General features: G+C 50.2%; 1 protein-coding gene across 1 annotated transcript; it reads right to left on the reverse strand.

The window, feature by feature from the left end:
* Positions 1 to 6,861: 6,861 nt before the first annotated feature.
* Mrpl37 (mitochondrial ribosomal protein L37) lies at positions 6,862 to 18,734 on the reverse strand. Its single transcript, XM_051188367.1, has 7 exons — positions 18,334 to 18,734; positions 15,734 to 15,917; positions 15,528 to 15,643; positions 12,961 to 13,146; positions 11,449 to 11,606; positions 8,376 to 8,579; positions 6,862 to 7,076 (listed from the first exon to the last, which is right to left on the reverse strand). Exons 1-7 carry the CDS (start codon positions 18,677 to 18,679, stop codon positions 6,999 to 7,001), a joined length of 1,272 nt encoding a protein of 423 aa, XP_051044324.1. The 5' UTR covers positions 18,680 to 18,734; the 3' UTR covers positions 6,862 to 6,998.
* Between the last annotated feature and the right edge of the window lie 1,488 nt (positions 18,735 to 20,222).

A 20,222-nucleotide genomic window follows, 5' to 3' on the forward strand; every position in this document is an offset into this window, starting at 1 on the left:
AGGTGGAGGATTTCTGGAATGACCCAGACTGACCTGTAGCTGCAGAGAGGGGTGACGCTGGTTGTCAGTGTTCACAGAGTACAGCTGAAGTCCTGGGGATGTATGTCCTCCAGGCAGGCCCGAGGGGTGGGGGCGGGGATAGCCAATACCGCAACAAAGTGCTCTCTGCCCTTCCACTGATCTTAGTACTGACTGTGATTCTGCAGGTGGGGTCTTGCTGTTGTCACTACTTGGGACATGGACAGGTTAGTTTGTGACCTCAGTTTCTTCATCTAGGCACTAACAACAATGCCTGGTGGGGAATGCCTGTGTGTGCTCATTAGTGGCTCTACCAGCTCACCATTGGAAGGGTGGTGTGACAGGGAGGAGCTGGGATCTTCTAGGTGCTGCCCTAGGCTTTCCTCACACTTCTGACTGTTGGGCAAGCATCCTTTGGACCAGTGGGTGATGCAGGCTGTGGCACCCACACTGTGAAGAAGTGTTTGTTGTTCGGTCTAGTCATTTGTGCTTCCAGACAGGAGCTGATTGGGTAAGGCATCCCCAGGTCTGCTGAGGTAGGTGAGCACTGCCGCCTTTCCCACACCCCACGGCCTGGGCCCCACAACATCCCCTACAAGTTGCCTTCCCAGCACAGATGGCTACCCAGAGCATGGTCTCCCTTCACCTGACTTTTGTCATTACCTTGCTCAGGCTTAACCAAGACATTAGGGCTAGGCCAGAGCACTGCCCTGAGCAGCATGAAGCTCCCAGAGGACAGAAGAACTTGCTTAGGCAGGGTTGGGCATCAGCGGTTTGTGGCCCCAGAGCAGCCTCTGCTTCCCTGCAGGTCCTCACCCTGCATAGGCACTTAGCTGGCCTGGCTGGATAGAGACGCACACCCTGGCTTCCTTTTTCCTGAGAGCTGCTGCCAGAGAGCCTGAGTAAAGGCTGGCTGTGTCTGAAGACCTGGCCTAGACCTGTCTGTGGGACAGAAGAGCTACTGTAGGCTCTAGACCCCAGCAGGCTGGGGGAAGGGAGCTGTTTTGAGCCAGACTCTTGAAGCTAAGCTACCTGATCTCCAGATGCCTGTCGCTCCCCAGGGTTTGGCTATGGGCTCAGCAGGGAAAGGGAGGGGTGGAGGGAACTGGGCCCTCCTCTCCCAGCCCTGGGCTCACTGTGGGCTTGGCGTTAGGCCCAGAGGTTGGACACAACCAGGCTGGGGGTTGTGTACTGAAAGGAAGAGAGATCCATTCTGTCCTATGCTGGGCTTTTTCCTGCCATTCCCAAGTCCTGTGAAACCCCAGTCCTTAGCAGCTGGGGCCTGAAAAGTTAGTTTCCTGATGCCATTTTGGTGACATCTATCTGCTAAGCAAAACTGGCCTGTAAGGGTGGGACCCGGCAGGCATCAGGGAGCACTGCTTGTGAGTAACCTACATAGGCAATAAAGAAGTAAGGCCTATGTGTTAAGTGACCAACTTAGGGAGTTGGTACTTGATGGCTGGAGACAGGCTTATGTCATCTCTGGAGACTAAATAGAAATGGGTCCTCTGGGGTCCCCAATGATCAGAAAGGGAAACAGGAGGAACCAGCAAGGATGGGTAGAGGGGGAACTGAGGGACCATGGCATGGGTCAAAGCTCATGCTATGACCCCAAGTCCTGGTACCCATGAATCTTGCCTCTTCACAGCACCTAGCACTTGCTGCCCCGTGTATGGGTCTCTGGCAGTTTGTCACCTAGGCCTTGGTTCTTCTCACTGTGCCTTCCCACCTGCTCCCTGGAACCAAGCCCCCGAAGCTCCACCACGGGCAAGCTCCTTGGCTGTGCAGTGGTCTGGGTTCCCAGAGGCCCTGTGCTCATGAGTCAGTGCCTGCCTTCTCTAAGCCAGGGCCTATCTCCTGGCAAGTGCTTAGTGGGTGTTTCTGGAGGACCTGAAGGTCACTGGGTCAGTCACCCCTGGAATATACTGGGGCATCTGTCCCCAGTGCTGTCACCTGTGAGCAGGGCCATAGGTGTGGGAAAGGTGGCCTTTGTGGGTACCTGCTACTACAGATCCAGAAACTAGTTACTGCCAATGACCACTAGGCAGCCTAGGAACTCCTAGGGACGGACTGTGACATCTGGCTTGAGTCTCACAATCCCAGCACACTGGCTGGTAAAAGTACATACTTCTAGAATAGTGGCGTAGGGAACCTCGGGACTCCAGACATGTGGGTCCCCACATTGGTCTATCTGGGTTAGAAGCCTATAAATCGTGTTTGTTCTAGGGTGGTGTACAATTGCTCCTCTACAGGCTGGACACAGATATAGAGGTCTTGGCCTGGGCAGCAAACCCACTCCCTAGATGGGCCTGGGGAGAAGTGGCCTGAGGGAGCTGGCATGAAGCATTATTCCTCAGACGGCAGCATCCTGCCTGCCCTGCTCACAGCCCAGCCTAGCTCTGGGAACTGAGAAGGGGGACAGATCTGGGAAGGAGACACTAGGCTACCCAAGGTCCATCACCCCCTCACCTCAAAACCTTTAGGGAAGGCCCCTACTGGGAGATGATGGGTATGGCCCAGAAGTCAGGCATGAGGCTGAAAGTACAGGATGACATTCCATCAGAGCACCTGAAAATTAAAGGAGTGTGCTTGGATAGAGGGCATTCATTCCCCTGTGGGGAGTTGTGAAAGCCAGCTGGGGAAGGGGTGGTATGTGTGTATGAGGAGGTCTGGTTGCTAGGATCCCAGGGTGAGTGTATGTGCAGTGGAAGATACACAAGCATTTCCCAGGGGTGGCTCTGGAGTTAGGGCCAGCTCACTGGCTACCCAGTCACTTACACTTCCTTTTTTTGGCAAAGATATCCAGGTGTAATTCTGCAAATACTATGGGGACGAGGGCCAGTGGCTCTGCATGTGGGCTGCTCTGGTCCATACCCAGCTCAGAGCTCACGCTGGCTCCAAATAACCTGGTTTTGCTCTTCCTTCCATTGAGGCCTTTACCCTGTGACACTGATGCATAGGGCCTGTTACTCAGTGTACCATTCCTGCCTGGCCTTGGAGGGCAGAGCTAACATCCCCCAGCTGTTAGTAGCTCACAAGTATGTCCCTCCTAGCCTTCTACCAGGCAGTGGCTAGTAGCAGGGATGTAAGTACTGTGGCTGCAGGACCTGCTTTGTCTGCTCAGTATCCACAGCCTTGCTCAGATCTGGACATAATAGACTTCATGAACTACTATGAAAGTAGACCAAGTGGCTGGTGACTTGTCATCTGAGGCAAGGAACATGCACTAGAGTTAACTGAAAGTAAACACATGTCTCTAGCAGTTTCTGGAATGGGTGGAGTGGTTCAGGTTCTCCATACCAGGTGACTCTCGGCATTCTTGTGGGCATATTAAAGGGACATTCTGACTCCATCAGGTCTGCTTCAAGGGAGTCAACTTGAGTAAGAGTCTGAGCTGACCCTGTGCAGCATCTTCCAGCCTTAGGCCTACAAGGAGTGTGTGAGAGACATAGCTCTCCAAGTGACATCAAGCCACAGGTGTTCTGCCAAGGGCCACATTGGGCAGAAAGTGAACTCCCAGCTGGGGCTTCTAAAACTCCAAACTCGTTCGTCTGAGGGATGCCAGGCCAGATGCAGACCACCTAACTCAAAAGGTGAAAAGTAGTGAAGAGGGGCATTGTGCTCACTCCACAGAGGAGAACATGGGGGCAGCTGGATGCTGGAGGCTGTGGGGAATGGCCTCCTCCCAGGCCAGACTTAATTCCCTTGAGACTGAATTGAGCCAGGCTTTCTCAAGATCCAAGCCCAAACTGGGCAGGAATACCCAGTGTGTCTGCAAAGATGGCCTTAAACCTCTGTCCTCCTGCATTTGGATTGTAGGTGTCTACCTCCACTCTCAGCAGGAACGAGCTTTTTAGTGGACTGGGCACCTTGAGGCTCACTAGGAGAATGTCACTTTGGTCCCAAATGTGTTGCTTAAAGCCCTCTGGGCAGTTTGTCCAAGTGTCCTTCTCCCCTTCAGAGACTTCTTCCTTCCTTCAGACTCAGGCTAGCCAGCCCTGAGCCACACAGAATGTCACCCCATGAGAAAAGCAAAATAGGGGTTGAAGAGATGGCTCATGGGTTAAGAGCAGTGGTGGCTGCTTTTCCAGAGGACCTGGGTTAAATTCCCAGCACCCACCTGGAAGCTCATAACTGTTCCAGGGAAGCGGACACCCTCACACACACATACATACACACACACACACATACATACATACATACATACATACATACATGCAAAACATCAATGCACATAAAATAAAAATAGATGTTTAAGAAAAAAAAAAAAAAAAGTAACCCGGTGGTGGTGTTGGTGCACACATTTAATCCCAGCGCTCAGGAGACATAGGCAGGCGGATATCTGAGTTTGAGGCCAGCCTGTCAACAGAGTGAGTTCCAAAACATCCAGGACTATAAATAAAAACCCTGTCTCAAAAAAACTTGAGAAAAAAAAGAGGGAGGGACAGTTGAAGAGACAAGGTGGTTGGGCACAGGGGAGTTGGGGGAGTTTATAAAGGTGGCAGTTGTCACCACATACGAACTTTCTAGCTCTTCACCAGAAAATTATGTGGGCCCTTCAGCCTTCTTGGTTTCTCCATCCGTCTGGGGATGGTGATACCCACCATTCCTCCTGCCTCAGTACAGAGAAGCTATACTTTGTGTTCAGTTTGGTTCTTTGTGCTGTGGGCTCTGGGTCCTTGTGATAGGACCATGCCCAGCATGTAGGAGGTGCTCACTCTGGAGCTAGGGGGAACATAGACTGCAAACCCTGTAGTGTGGGCCCATCCTCAGATCTCAAGCTGCATGGGCTAACTGCTTACTGAGAGCCTCCACCCCTCACTCAGGCTATTCACGTCATCCTCTTCACCAGCCAACAAGCCGGTCCCCACAGGACTTAGGCTGCCCCAGGCTTCTGGCCATCACTGCCACTGCGGAGGATCACCACAGTGGCCTCCAGCTGGCCTTCTCAGCTATCTGCCAGCTCATCCTCTGTGATGCCACCAGTGTTGAAACCTTCCTCTGACACAGCAATCCCACGGCCAACAATTTACCCGATGGCTGTGCTGCCAAGAGCAGACTGGGAGCCACAGGCAGGGGGTGCTTGCTACTGCATTGTGTGGTAGCTGAAATCTGTGTGGCAGGACCCTGAGACTCACAAGACTAGGTAAGTGTGTAAGGAGGACACTAAGTATACACTGCTGTGTGCTTCGGACACACACATCTTGACACGGACAGTAATCTGGACTATGCCTTGAGAGAAGGACTAGGGCCTGCTCGGGGGGAGTGATAACTTTTATACTTTTTTAAAAAAAAATTTGTTTATATCCTTCAAGAAAAAGTCAAAGTGGCAACAAGGCTCCGTGGACCCCATGCCAGACCACCTACTTCCCTTGGAAAGTACCTGGTGTTCAAGGTCTCATGAGACAACCCCAACTTCCATCCCAACCCCCATGCTCCCTTCCCAGGCACCTGACACACCAGGTGTCACCTCTCACATCTTCTTCTGGTGAGCCCTCTTGCCCACATCTCCTCCAGTCCCATGGCCCCTGCCAAGGCCTGAAGCTAGCTGTGAAGTGGAAGAGCATAGCCTCAAGGGGCACAGACTGGGCCCATGCCAACACTGTTGGATACCACCCAGCTTCAAGGTCTCTCTGTCCTTCCCATAGGACGCCTGAGTATTCACAGGCCACCTTATCCAAGGCCTTGCCCTCTGTGGGAGTGGCAGTTACACAGGTGACTTGTCACCTGTGACAAGTCAAACGTCCATGTAGACAGGCTCATCGATGTATAAGCTTTGGGAATTCTGTGGACCCCACTGTAATCAGAGATGCAGTGGACAAGCTCCATCCCTCCGCTGTCCATCTGTGCTCCCCAGGCGCACAACTTTCTCCACAAGCATCCACACCCAAGTCTCTGTCCCTAGGTGTACACCAGGGAAGCTCAGGACATGCACGGTGGGAGTGTGGGGCCGCTTCTTGTGAGTCCTCAATTTAGGGAGAGGACTATGCCTTCCACACACTCATTACCCAGTACTTTTCTTGACTATGACAGTGGCACTTAATGCACAACTACCCTGTTGTGCACAAGGCATAATGTCAAGTAGGACTTGAAGTTATTAGGAGGCCAGCTGACCCAGGAAACTCATCAACCAAGCCCATCAAGCAGGAGACTAGGAATCTACAATGAGCCTCTATGGTCAAAGGGATGTGTGTGATTTAAATAGCTCAGCAGTTAAGAGCACTGGCTGGTCTTCCAGAGGAACCAGGATCAGTTTCCAGGACCCACACAGCAGCTTGCAGCCAGCTGTAACTCCAGTCCTGAGGCAGCTGACCCTGTCTTCCAGCCTCTTTTGGCACAAGGCACTCATTGGTAAGACAGACAGACAGACAGACCACCTGTATACACTAAATTCTCCACAAGAACTTAGCACAGGTTTACTGTACCTGCCATGAGGCAGGCGGGGCAGACTCATAGCTACACTCTTCAGCATAAAAATGGAGGCAGGGATGTGACTCAGTAGTACAGTGAGGTTCAACCCCAGTACTATAAGGGGAAAAAGAAAAACCCAAGAAGGGACAGGGTGTGGTGGCAAAAGCCTGAAATCCCAGTACTCTAGATGCGAAGGTCAAAGGATGGCAAGTTCAAGGCAAGGCTGGCTATATAGCAATACTGTCTCAAAAACAAAAGAGGGGGAACACCCAAAAACTCCAAGGGAAGTGATACCGTTGGGATGAGGAAACCTGAAACTCAGGTACCGCACATCAGCTGGTCCAGGGTCTGTGCTTGTGAGAAGCAAGGAGGCACAAGGCATGGTCTACAATCAGCACCTCACAGACAACCTCACACCAACTCAGGCACCAGAGCAGTACAAAGAGTCTTTATTACCAGCAAGACCACCATATGGAGAGGGAGTGGGAGGCTTGCCCAGGCCCAGGCCCCATCTCCCTAGGACGAAAGCTCTTCAGAGGCAAGAAGGTAGGGTGTCAGGCCCCAGAAGTTCACACAGCACCATGTAAGTACAGAGCTAAAAACTTCCTGAACGTCTCTGGCTGGAAATCAACAGGCCCAACGGGTTCCTGGAAAGAACACAGACCATTAGGTTCCTTCTACCAGGTTTCACGACAGTAAACAAGACAGGTCACTCTTCTGTGAATCCTCAGTGCCTGGCGAATCACCGAATCACCGTCTCTTTCCCATATCACCTCTCAGTGACCAAGGACACAGATATGTTAAGGGTTTCTGACACCCTTCAGCCAAGTCATCTGCTCTGCTAAGTCCCCTCACTCCAACCACCAGGAAGTGACAAGAACTCCCCATTCTATACTGGTTGGCAGGCTCCTGCTCAAACTGTGTTAGGCTTGTGCTCACTGCTGGAGGCCCAGGAGGTATGTAGATCTGGCTCCTAGCCTCAAGAAACTTCCAAGTTTAAATACTGACAAGAAGAGGTGACAAGACCTCAATACAGAAGCAATACAAAGAGACGAAGGGTGATTGTGTGTGATTAACTCACTTTCACACATAACAGACAAGTAGAATGCGCCTGGGAGAAAAGAGGAGGAGGTTTAAAGAGATTAGTGCATACAATAACACAGGGATACAAATGAGGGCAGGAAGGGCCGAGGCAAGGTTAGCACCCAAGCCCACGGTGGTGGGATGCAGAGGCAGGAAATGGAACTGGAGGGGTTAAGTGGGAGTGAGTCCTGACCAACAGGCCCGCCACTGAGTTCATGCCCAGGAGAAAGACAGCCTGCAGACAGGAGGGCATGACTAACAACTGACTGATGGGGGTGGCTTGATGATGGGGGCTGAGGCCAGTGAAGGGTGCACACACACACAGCAATTCAAGGGAGAAACAACCTGACAGGCTGGAGAGAGGAGTCACCAGGCCCGACTCAAAATGCAAAGACCACTCAGCTCCACCAAGGCAGTGGGCACACAGGCCCCTGGGCATGGCGGGTCACAGACGCTGCGGTGCCTGCGCTGTCCCCTCATCCCGAGTGCTTCTCTGTGCTGCATCCTAGCCTGAGCCGGTTTACTGTCGGCAATGCCACTGCACAGACAGCAGGCTGGACGAGCTGCGCCCGGTGCAGCAGGGGCAGGGTCACAGGAGGAGACCCACATGGCTGACCTCAGTGCTCACAGACTTGCCTTCTGGGGGGTTTAGTGATAACTACAAGGCAGCAGTGTGACTGTGCTGTAACAGGGTCCACCAAGGCACTGAAGCAGGTGGGACAGTGGACACAGGGACTGAAGAGAAGGGAGGCAGCTGTGGGTTTCCAGTTCCCAGAGCTCCTCCTGCCAAACCAGGCCCAACCAAGGCTCACTCCAATGGACTCAAGGCCCTGTAATCCCAGGCTCGGGGCAGCTGGACTTACCACCACCACCTTCTTTTTGATGACTGGGAGACACCAGAAGTGCCGGTAAAGGAGCTGGTCTGAGTCTATCCATACCAGATTCTTGATGCCCTCACTAGAGGCCAGATCTGTGGTGTTCAACTGCAACACGAGGAACTGGAAGACGCGGCCATCAGTGCCCACACTCTGCACGACTATGGGCTGCTCCAAGACCTTGGTGGTGTTCTAAGAAGAGTGGACAGACAGGCAAACTATGCAGCAAAGAATGCATACTAGGCTTCCTCCATCCTTTGAAACACCCACCTGCTTCCTTTTTATGGCTTCACCTCAGGGCAGGTAAGGCAGAATGAGGAGCTCCTCTGTCCAGTCAGCCTCCCCCACACACACACACACCCGGTCAGGCCTCTCCTCACCCAGCCTGGCCTCTCGTCACCTAGCCTGACCTTCTCTGCCTCAAGGCCCCAGAAACCTGCTCTTCAACTCCAGTACTAACTCCCACTGCTGACAGGCAATTACTGGGCAAGCCATTCAGTTCAGGAGAGTTGGGAGGTTAACAGAGGGAATCCCTCAAAACCCTGCCTTACCCAATAAAACAACAGTGACATCAGCCACCAAAGGCTAACCTGGAAGCTTCTGATTAGACCTGTCATTCAGTTTTCACTCCATCTGACAGTTGAGGAGACAGACTCAACATGGAAAACTGACTTGTCTGATGTCACAGAGACAGACTGGATGTGCTGTCCCGTCTGCCTTGCTCTGAAGGGCCTGGCATCACTGCAGTCAGTCATCTGCGTTTCATTTGCTTACTGTAACTTCTAGAGGGTCACATTCCTGGAGGGTGTACTCCAGGCACGTCACGCCAGGGCCTGTGATGATCTCACGGTAACAGTAGTGGCACTCAGGACAGTTACAGGAGTTTCCCAAGTCCAGGCAGACTGCCTGTTTTTCATGAGTAGAAGTATAATCCTGCTCCACAAACAGAAGTGAAGATTTGGAGATGTTTGTGCATGAGCTAAGTCAGGCAACCCACTGTCCAGGCTGCACCCGGTGTTCCAGTGTCTTGACAGCAGTGCCTCTTTCTCTCTTGAGTGTTTTGTTTGTTTGCTTTGGAGACAGCATTTCCCTGTGTAGCCCTGGCTGTCCTGGAATTTGCTTTGTAGACCAAGCTGGCCTCAAACTCAGAGATCTGACTGCCTCTGCCTCCCAAGTGCTGAGATTAAAAGCATGAGCCAAACATCAGTTCTTAAGTGTTCTTGTTTGTGTAATTCTATGGCCGCCTTTGCAAAGATCCCACAGTCCAGCCATAAGAAGTTGGGCACCCCGATGCAAAAATGCTGCCGCCTTGCCCCTCCAGGGTTCACCTGACGTTAGGACTAGATATTAATGGAAGTCACAAGTGTAGGCCACACCAGGGCTGTTGGTCTTAGAAACACCTGTTCTAAGCCACATGAGAAATAAATAAAACGAGAAGTACCTGTGTTAGCTAAGATTCGGTATTGACTCTTATCTCCCTCTACAGATCAATAAAACTGCAGGTAGTACATAAATTTCTCAGCAATTTTACCTTTTACATGGAGGCTCGTCCCATCACCGCTCAACTGCACAGCCCCAGGAATAATCTGTACCTGGAGACGGTGGAGGAGACTACTTCTCCTATCTAACTGGTGGCAATTAGCCAGCACTGCTACCTAGGCCCTTCTGGCAATAGCTGGCAAAGACCACACTGAGCCTGTGGGCCTGGGAGATGGCATGTGCTTCTACCTTACTCTGCCCAAACTGGAGGCAACTTCCTTTTGAAGCTGTAGGAATCACAGATCAATCTCCACTGTCCTACTCATTAGCGGGATCACAGACAATTTACCTAATCTTACAGAGAGCTCAGAAAGTATACAGTGAGGAATGGGACTGAAGCCAGCTGCCCATCACCACGCCCACTGTCAAGACGGAACAAGGCCACATGAAGATGCCATGGTTCCATTTCTTACCATGCTGGGGATGGGACCTGGGGACTCACACATGCTGGAAAGGTGCTCTGCCACTGAACTATGACCCAGCCCACTCTGGGTTCTCGGCTATATGATCAGAAATATCAATTAGCCTCCCTGAGCCTGTCTCTTCATCTATAAAGCCAGGCTAACACAGATTATTCAAAAGAGCAAACCATGTGAGTAGTTCGCCAAACTCCAGCTTGCACCAGCCCCACCCAGAGGGCCCCAGTCCAGAACTCCCGAATCAGTGGGTCTGTGAAGTACACATCAAGCTCCTAGGTAAAGTGCTATTGCTCCTCCAGGACCGTACTCTGAGAACCACTGACACCAACAGTTTGTTAACATGTGGGATGTATCAGGTGTTCAATACAGGACAGTTCATTCTACTCCCCACTCATGCAGCCAACCAAACCCAGCCCGGCCAGTACCTACACCAGGCAGGATGGATGGAAATCCGAATTCCCTCACTCCCAGGAGCACCCTTTGGTTCTAATGGAGACCCGGGAAACAACGGGAGCTCTCAGAAACTACGTCCTATGTTCCCACTCCTACGCCCAACCAGACCTTTCCCTCATCTAGAGACAGCTTTCTGTGACAACCACACAGCCTCCATTCTACACCATATAGGTCTTGGGGCTTTCTCTTGATATGGAGGGCCACTAGCGAGTGGTGCCTTGTATCCCTGTAGCCCACACTGACCTGACAGTGAACTGCCTGGCCTCACTTCCTGGGCCTCCTGATGGTGCCGCAGGCTCCAGTTCTGACCCTGCAGAGCAGACTGCTGTGTGGAGCCTGCCCAGACAACTAACTACAGGCTTTCTGAGTAGGGTGTGCCTTGTCCCCTCCTTTCCCCACACAGCCTGTTGGGAACTGCAGGGTGAGTCTTTGGCACATTGGAAAGGGGAACTCTAAATGACACCAAGGGCCGCTGTGTCAGCCCCCAGGATAGGTCAGCTGGTTGCTGCAGGTTAAGCAGAAGTGCACTTTCCTAAGATTCCTCAGTCAAACTCAAAGTCGGTCCCCACTCCACTCTTCCTGGAAGCAGTCTTTACAGCAGGAGGCCAAGCCCACAGAAAGCAGCTCCATGGCTTTCTCCACACACATACCCCATAGAGGAGCCTAGCCCGAGCCAGGGCATTCCCAAAAGCAAACAGGAGCATCTTGGCCCTTAGCTGCTCTGGAAGAAAGCGCTGTGGCCGTAAATTGGCATTCTCCAGGAAATACAAGGTGTGGGCATGAGGGTAAGGATAGTCCTCCCGGAACCCTGCAAGAGAAGAGACAGGAGGAGTGAGGAGACACATTTACCAGCCTGCCACAGAGCCTCGGGAGAGTCCTGACCTTGGCTCAGGGAAGGTACTAAAGACTCAGAGTACACAATCACATGAGCTCATGGAGCTACCGATGGCTACTGAGGAGCTGAGACAGAAGCTAGAGGTGGCCTATAAAACCCAGAATGTTCTAAATGTTACTATTTGGTTCATCACAGAAAATGCTTGCCAACCTGTAGCAGGTGCTTCCTACACACACATTCTAACTCCACCCATTCGCTATCATCCAAGCGCACACGTGACAGTAATAATAAAACATGGATAACTTAAAGCTGCAGTCGTTATTAAGAAGAAAGCAGCCGGTTCTGGTTGTGCAGGCTGGAAGGGTTTGCTGAAGGAGGCAGAGGCAGGAGGATCTGGAGTTTGAGGCCAGCTTCGGCTACACATTTAACCTGGCGGTGGTGGCGCATGCCTTTAATCCCAGCACTCGGAGGCAGAGGCAGGTGGCTCTCTGTGAGTTCAAGGCTAGCCTGGCCTACAAGAGCTAGTTCCAGGACAGGCTCCAAAGCACAGAGAAACCCTGTTTTGAAAAAAAACAAAACAAAACAAAAAAAAAAAAAAAAAAAAAAAAAAGGAGAAAGCAGAAGTCAGTCCATACTCTACTATTAGTAACAAGCGGCTTGCCTTGCAACTTACAACTTCAGGTTCACTTCAGACATGACTTTGTCATGAACATTTCTGAGTGGCTATGAGTAAATCTCTGGTGGGTTGGGGAGAGGGGCTTCTAGATTAAGTGCCTGAAATCAGTGATATGCGCTCTGAAAAGCCAGGAGACCAGGTTTTCTGCATGTCTTGGTCTTCCAAACTGTCCAGTATTGCAGTACAAGGACGCCCAGCACACTTCCACACTCAGCTCTAGACAGGAAGCAAGAACCCAAGTGGAGCCTGCTACTGCCTGTGAGGGGCTCATAGTCTAGAGGGGAACCACACAGAAAAACCAATCACATCCCAGCACAGAGACGTGTCCAGGTCCAGGGTGACTCAGGGGCTGTGGGAAGATAAATGAAAAGTCCCTGATTGAGACTGAAAGTTCAGCATTTCTTGGGGGAAGTGATTCCCAACAAGAATAACAAAAGATTATGAGTTAGGAAGCATGGGCTGCCACATAGATTCTAGAAGAAGATAATTCATATGTGGTGCCAAGAACCCAGGGCTATCAGTACATCCTTTCTCTTACAAAATTAAATAAGTACATGAATGAGTGAATGAATGAATGAATGAACAAATAAATAAATAAAAAGCTGTCCCTTATCTCTGTCCTGCCTAAAATCCAAAGGCCTTGCTCCTTACCCGTGTCATCTTCCACATTATAAACATGGCATTCCTGAAGATCAATGGTAGGAGATATGGGATAGAAGGTTTCGAGAACATGACTTTTGGTAGCTTCCACTTCCTCTCTGGAGGCAATGATGGGCAGAGGGTCCTTGGCACTTAGTATGGCACCACTACTACCTCGGACCTGAAGGAGAAGAGACTCTAAAATGGGGAAAAGATGATTAGTCTAACCTGATCTTTTTACAGCTCTCAAAGTGTGAAGCCTTCATCCCCCACAAACCTCAAGTCCAAGTCTGCTATAGGTTTTCTAGATGACCTGCCTGGCCATAGAACTCACAACTGGCATCCGAACACTAGTGCCCTGAGGCCCTGAGAGGGTGAGGAACTAGAACATCCTTCTCTCTGGAAGCTCTTCGGATAACCCAGAGGCTCCTGACTCCTGAGCATCCTTCATCTTCCCAAGCACCAGCTCCAGGCTGGGGCCCAAAAATAGGGCAGAATTACCCTTTGCTCTCAATGAGCCCTTCAGGCAGCAAGGGCGGCAGAGGAAAGCACAAGCCATATGCAGATACAGCCCTCTGCAAAGCCCAGAGTGCCTGCAGAAGGAAGCAAAACTTTAAAACTGGGCAGCACAGGTTGGGAGACAGAGGCAGGTAGATCTCAGTGAGTTCAAAGACACTCAGGGCTACATAGAAAAACTGCCTCAAAAATAACAACAAAGGGTGTCTGAGGAAGAAGAAGGGTGGGTCCCTCTTACTGGGATCAGCTAATTCTTTGTCTAGAGGGCTGTGCTGTGCATGTAAGTATTCAGCAGCAGCCCTGGCCTCTGGCCACTAGAATTCCACCTCCATCCCTACCCACGCCAATTTAAGTCCTGACCATCAACAACACTGTCTTCACACACTGCCAAATGCCCCAGTGTCTCTGGTGGAAAAAAGCTCTGGGTAGGAGTCTGCCAGACACTAAAGACTAGCATGCAAAAGCAGAGAGAAGCAAACGGGGGTGACTGGGACATGACGCCAGAGAGGAAGAGGCATGGAGAGAGAAGGGGTTTTCAAACCCAGGCAAAGGGCCGGATTCATCATAACAACAGAGAAAAGATCAGAGCACCTCGGGTGCGCTGGACTAGCCTGTACTCTACATGGGGATGCAGGTGGTCAAAGGAGATACACAGCAAACTAATGGGTGAGCCTGTTGTGAAAATGTGGAAATGGTGTTTGTATTGTTGCCATGGGAAGTCACATGCCACCTGACAACATGTGTTTATCAACATCCTGAGTGGCTCTGCGTGGCACCACCCTCTGCAGGTACCTGGGTTTCAGAGAGAGTAAAATCTCAGTGTGAAGGTAATGGATTAGGACTACTGTAAGATCAGAAATTGGTTTGGTCCACGGCACTGCCATTTAATTAGCATGCAGTCTCCCAAGATATGTAAAAAAATGGATGCTACATCTGCAGATGGATAACTTCTGCAGTAATTGCACCTCAAGATTAGTTTCCTAAGGCATTTCCTGTTTCCCCACACAAATGTGCCTGGACCTCTCCTAACCTTGGGTTTTAGATTCTCCCCACAGATCACTCTAGTGTGGTTTCTAATTCAATTCCCTCCACATCCCTCCTCCAGTGACAGCTCAAAATGGGGCAGTTTAATTAGAGGTAATGCTTGACAATGGGCCAACAAGTACTCTCCATTAACGAGGTGCACTAATTTCCTTAGTGGTGCCATTACCTCTGCCAGGCTGACTCCTTGCCAGAAGTTCATATGCAAAGAGGGGAGACGGGGTAATCTGATCAGACAGACAGCCCAAGTCCCAAGTATTCCACAGCTGGTGTCCCTGCTCCACAACTCCATCGCTTTCCACACCTGGACTGGCACTACCGTCTGACACCCTGGCATCCACTGCCAAGGCAGACAACATGAGCAAAGGCAGACAGGTGGGAAAGTTGGATACCAAAAAGCTGTCAGTGACAAACTTAGGGATGTGGGAAAGGGACAGCAGAAAGGACGATTAGACTAGGACTAGGTGGAGCCCACATCACAGAAGGCCTTGTATCCTGTGATAAATGACAGCCTTGGGTTTCAAACAAGGGAACACAAGAAAAAGGCTTGCTGTGTTAAAGGAACCACTCTAGCAGCTACGCTAGCATGGATGTGGAAGGGTACAGGAGATTGGAAAGAGAAAGAAAGCTGCTGAGTATGGAGAGGGCAGAGACCAACGCTTTTTTTTTTTTTTTTTTTTCCTTATCTTCAGTATTTAAACACTCCCAAGCATACTGTGGGTACTCAACAGATATGGTCAGCTGTCGATGGCTGAATGAAGTCTTAGAAGCAGTTAAAAGGGGGAATGGAAATTTGCTGGGCATGGTGGTGCAGACTAGAGATCACAAGGCTGAGGCCAGCCTTGTGCAGTGAGACCCTGTAAAGGGTGTGTCTGAACCCAAAGAATATGTGGCAGGAACAGGATGGGAGGGATGGGATCTGGTGGGGGGGGGGCTGAGAGCAGCAGAGAGATTAAACAGACAAACAAACTAAAAAACAAGACAAAACCAGGCAAGGCCTCCTGGTTTATAGGATAACTAACCTCGATTCCAGGTGGTGGCCAAGGCGTAGTTCTGGGCAGACATTCGACTGGCCAGGGAAGGGTGCTTGAGAATCTGGGACTTACACAGCTGTATGAGGCTGTTCACAATGACCGGGCTTGGAGAGAAAATGACATTTGGAAACTTAAAACAACATGTAACTCCATATTCCTCCGTTGAAAATCTATCTTATTTTGGGGAAACTCACCAGTAGGTCTCTCTCTTGGGGATGTCTTCGGGGGAGTGCCAGAGACGGGCATGAGAGATGATGTCCAGAACACGTTTTTCTTGGTTCTCTATGTGATTCCCTGGATCATCAACAAGACTAAGCACGCTCTTGGGAAGGCCTTCTATTAACTTGGTCTTAGTTAGCCAGAGAGCCTGCTTCATACCTTTGGGACAATCATCACAAAACAAACAAACAAAAACAAAAGAAAGGGACAAGACAGTTCAGGAAGAGATGCTCATGCCAACCAGGTAGGACCATGGTGAAAATGCTGTCTCAAGGGGGCTGGGTTGTTTTGAGTCATCTAAGGAACAAAACCTAAAGAAAAAAGAGTTGACTTGACTTCAAGAATGATGATCTACTTCAAGGTGATGAGGGTTGAGTATGGGACTGAGTGCCTGCCATGGGAGGGGCTCCAACCATGCTCAAGACAGCTCAGATCCCTGCTGACTTCCTACAGGCAAATAAATCAAAGCTGTGAGACTAGCTCAGTGGACAAACCCTTCACTTAAAGTATCTTTTAGTCATGCATACCCTAACCCTGACTAGAGAAGATGATGCACACCAAACTTATATTAGGTCTGAGTCCACCACAGCTACTCAATTCTGCCACTGTTACACAAGTGCAGCCATGGGCAATAATTTACATGTGCATATGGTTGTATTCCAGTAGAGTTTATTTGCAAAAACAGGGAACTGCTTAATTAGCTGACCCAGCTCTATGATGTTTATTGTTAGCAATCTCAGAGCCAAGTTTTATGGTTCTCTAGCATATATTCAGGATATATAATATTTAGAGCTGCCATTTACTGAATGTCATTTCTATGTAATGAATTTATCTATGTTATGTGGGATTTTATGTCATGAAAGGGGAAACTTGGACAAGATTGAAGAGTCTGCTTCCAGTCACTTGTCTTTAAGGTTACACAAGTAGGAGAATCTGAGCCTGTCCATCCTAAAGTCTACAATCGCTCCATAACCCATATTGGCTTTTCAGGCCCATATTTTGCAAGGTTTTGTTGTAATTTTATAAGACTTCTCTGTGACTTATGAAAGTGTAAAACAGAAGATACATTTTTTAGACTAGTTCAATGAGTGCAATCTTAACTTTTAAAACACTTGGCATCCATTACCAGGGTCACTCCAAGGGGTCATATTGTGTAAGATCCTTCACAGCATCTTCTGAGTGGTTAATGGCTAGAAAAATCAGCTTGTAGGTATAGGAGTGGCCATTTTAGAAGGCTGATGTATAGCTATCAGTTTTTCCGGATTTATGATTGAGTCCCATAGCCCCTAAGCCCTGTCAGACCTCTTTATTTCCTAGTTACCCTTTGGAAAATACTGTTCCCACATACCTCAACTGCTTTTAATTTTAGGACCTACCCTATTCCCCCTCCTGATCTAGGTGAAGATGAAAGTTTGAAGAATGAAGAAAGGTACTCTTTTTTTTTTTTTTTTTTTTTTTTTTTTTTTTTAAAGACAGGGTTTCTCTGCATTGCTTTTCAGGGCAGGTTGGCCTCTCACAGAGATCTGCTTGCCTCTGCGTCCCAAGCGCTGGGTTTAAATGTGTGCACCTTCACCACCTGGCTAGGTACACGTAATAATCAACTCTGGAAAATAATTCCTGATGATACTGAGAAGCAAACTGGTTTTGACTGCAGACATTTTGATCTGTTCTTAAGAGTGAAAAGCCCCTAAGCAGGTAGACTTTTGGATGCAAATCCCTTTCTTGAAAACATATCCCAGACTTTTAATAAAAGACACCGACCTAGGAAACTAGCGTTGCAGACCTGGCTTCACTATTGAAAGGAAAAGTATCTGCTCAGGACCCCCAAGACCAAGTTCTCAGCACAAAGGAGGTTTATTTGCCCCAGAGGGACAAAGATAGGAGATAACAGGATGAGGAAGAAGGGGAAGGGAACAAGGAAAAGGGGGAAGTGCTATTTGCCCTGGAAGGACAAGGGAATACTTCTGGATAGAGAGCAGACAGATGTGGCACACAGGAAAAGGACAGTTTATAAAGGTAGAGAAGAAACCCCTGCTTTAGGATATGGTGTTTAATTTTAATTGGGCATGTTAACTCGGTGAGCCAAAGGGGGGCTTTTGATTGCTGGACTTCAATACTTTGATAACTGGACCTTGGTAGTCAGCCTCAGGAGGAAGAAGTGGCCATATAAAGGAATAGACATTGGGGGCTAGTTTTGGGAATGTAATCTAACGGTTTTTAGCAAGGCAGCAGGAATGAGAGAGAAGGGCAAGGCCTCCAGAGCCATGTTTGCTAGGTCCGGGCCGGCTAGAATCCCTTCAACTGTCACCTCTCCACGAATGTATAAGCAAATCACTTCTGTTACAGCTGGCGAAGCTCTGAAATGAAGAGATGATCCTAGAAGAGTCACTCAAATTCTCCATTGCTCCCTCTCCCAATTGCCCTTTAAATCTCACTTTATCCTGACGACTTTTAGAAGATGAATGTCATTCCAGTTCTACTTTGCAGAAGAAGAAACAGAGACCCTCCCCAGAGGCCGGGTTAGTGCTGAACCTGGAGAGAACAGGGTCTCCTCCCGTTTGTCCCGTGGCCTCACCCTCAAGGAGTCGGCAGCGCTGGTGGAATATGTAGCAGGGCTGTTCCTTGTACAGAGGCTGCTCGGGGATCGGGGCCGAGCGGTGGTACCGTGGATCTTTCCAGCCGCGATCCCACGGCGGGAAGATCGGCCGAGCCAGCCCGGGGACGAAGTGCATCTTCCCCTCGTAGGTAATGGGCTCCAGACCCGGGATCTCGTACACCCTCTCCAGGGGGCGAGGCTCGGGCTTCCGCGTGGAACGCACGCCCCATTCGTACGCCTTGCGTTTCGGGACCCCGCAGCCCCCGAGACCGAACCTTCCAGAGCCAGCTAGCGCCCGCAAAGCGGGGCCTGACGCCAACGCCATACCGGTCCAGTATCCACAAGACCTCTACCTGGACGCCGCCATCTTTCCCCGAGCAGGGCCTGCCGGGAGCGAAAGGGGCTGGACGCAAAGTCTCGGTTTGCGAATGACAGACGCTTCAACCAATCGAAGTTAAGAATTCCTAGTTTTGCCTCCTTATAGGTGGAACCTGCATAACACTCTCTGCCTTGGGTTTCTGATACCTTGCAGGTGGGTAAAGTGGTGGTGCACCTGCAGCGGGCCCGGAGGAGTGCGGGGACCCCCAAACTGTACTTGCGACATCTTTCACCACTATAGGCATTTAGAGGTTGGACGGTCCCGGTCTCCCTCGCTGTAAAGTTAGGAGTTGGAAGGACGTAGCGGGCCTGGCTAGTGAGCTCTGGAAGTGTGCTCCTCTCCACGCCTCTTACTGCTTGCTGCCCACGCTTTCCTTGGCTGCCGAGAGCCTGCGAGTGGCACGGACACCTCTCCCGTCCCCTGCCAGCTCGGCACCCGACTGCTTGCCCGGAGGCTCGACCCAGCGCCGAAAGCGGGTTGCTTTTCCTCTGCTCCTCAGGTTCCCTCTTCGCGTCCCAGAGACAGGGCCAGTGCCAGGAGCTGCTCCTTTGCTCAGCACCTTCTTCTGCCACGCTCGCTGTGGACATGGGCGTGGGTACTGTGCTAAGTACCGGGTAGACTCGCAGAACTTAGGTTTGAGAAAGAGGGAGAGAAAAAGGTGAACAGTGGCAACACAGACCTGCTTCCTATTCCTTTCTCTGTCTTTTTCTCTCGTTTAACCTCTGTCAAAGTTGCTATTTATTTTTGTTTTGTTTAATGACTGTCCTATGAGCACAGAGAACTGCAGTGTCCCTTGGCACCTAGACCAGTTGTCTGACCGTGTATATTTAACAAATGAATACACACTAGACCAAATAAAGTGCTTGATAATGACGAGGAAAGCACTCAGGAAGTGCCTCCGAGGGAGGATGATGACCTTTCAGCCAAGGCCTGAAGAGTAGGGAGAGGCAGCCAGGCCCAGGCTGCCATAGGGATTGTGCCTCCCAGATAGGAAAGAACCATGTCGTTAAAATTGTAATTGATAGGCTGGGCGGTGGTGGCCTACGCCCTTAATTCCAGCACTCGGGAGGCAGAGGCAGGCTGATTTCTGAGTTCAAGGCCAGCCTGGTCTACAAAGCTACACAGAGAAACCTTGTGTCGGGAAAAAAACAAAATTGTGATTGATGTAGTGAGCTTCTCTACCAATTTCCAAAATAGTTGAGACAATCAGCAAATATAAGGCAGAGGACAGTATGACGAAGCCTCGCACTATATGACAGTTGACAGTTAACAAAATAGTCTCATTTTAATCCCCTCCCCCAAACCCAAAGAGTAATTAGCATAAAGAGGCTTCATCCGCTCATGTAGTTGATACACTGCTTGCTGTGAAGGAGGATTGATTGGATATAACACCTTGCCAGGTTTGAGCAAGGGCAGGTATTGTGTCCTGTGCACCTGTATGTATTCCAGCACCTTACCTGTGCCTAGCTCCCAGACCGTGGAGTGCCCA

The sequence above is a fragment of the Phodopus roborovskii genome, unplaced genomic scaffold, assembly GCF_943737965.1.
Source record: "Phodopus roborovskii unplaced genomic scaffold, PHOROB, whole genome shotgun sequence".
NCBI classification, from domain to species: Eukaryota; Metazoa; Chordata; class Mammalia; order Rodentia; family Cricetidae; genus Phodopus; species Phodopus roborovskii.

What these genes read in the sequence shown, in the direction of transcription:
- Mrpl37 (XM_051188367.1), bottom strand. Translation starts at nt 18,679, where the DNA reads ATGGCGTTGGCGTCAGGCCCCGCTTTGCGGGCGCTAGCTGGCTCTGGA. An exon ending in GCGCTGCCGACTCCTTGAGG is followed by an intron (nt 15,918 to 18,333) that starts GTGAGGCCACGG and finishes ATTGTCCCAAAG; the next exon opens with GTATGAAGCAGGCTCTCTGG. An exon ending in GGCCACCACCTGGAATCGAG is followed by an intron (nt 13,147 to 15,527) that starts GTTAGTTATCCT and finishes TCCCCATTTTAG; the next exon opens with AGTCTCTTCTCCTTCAGGTC.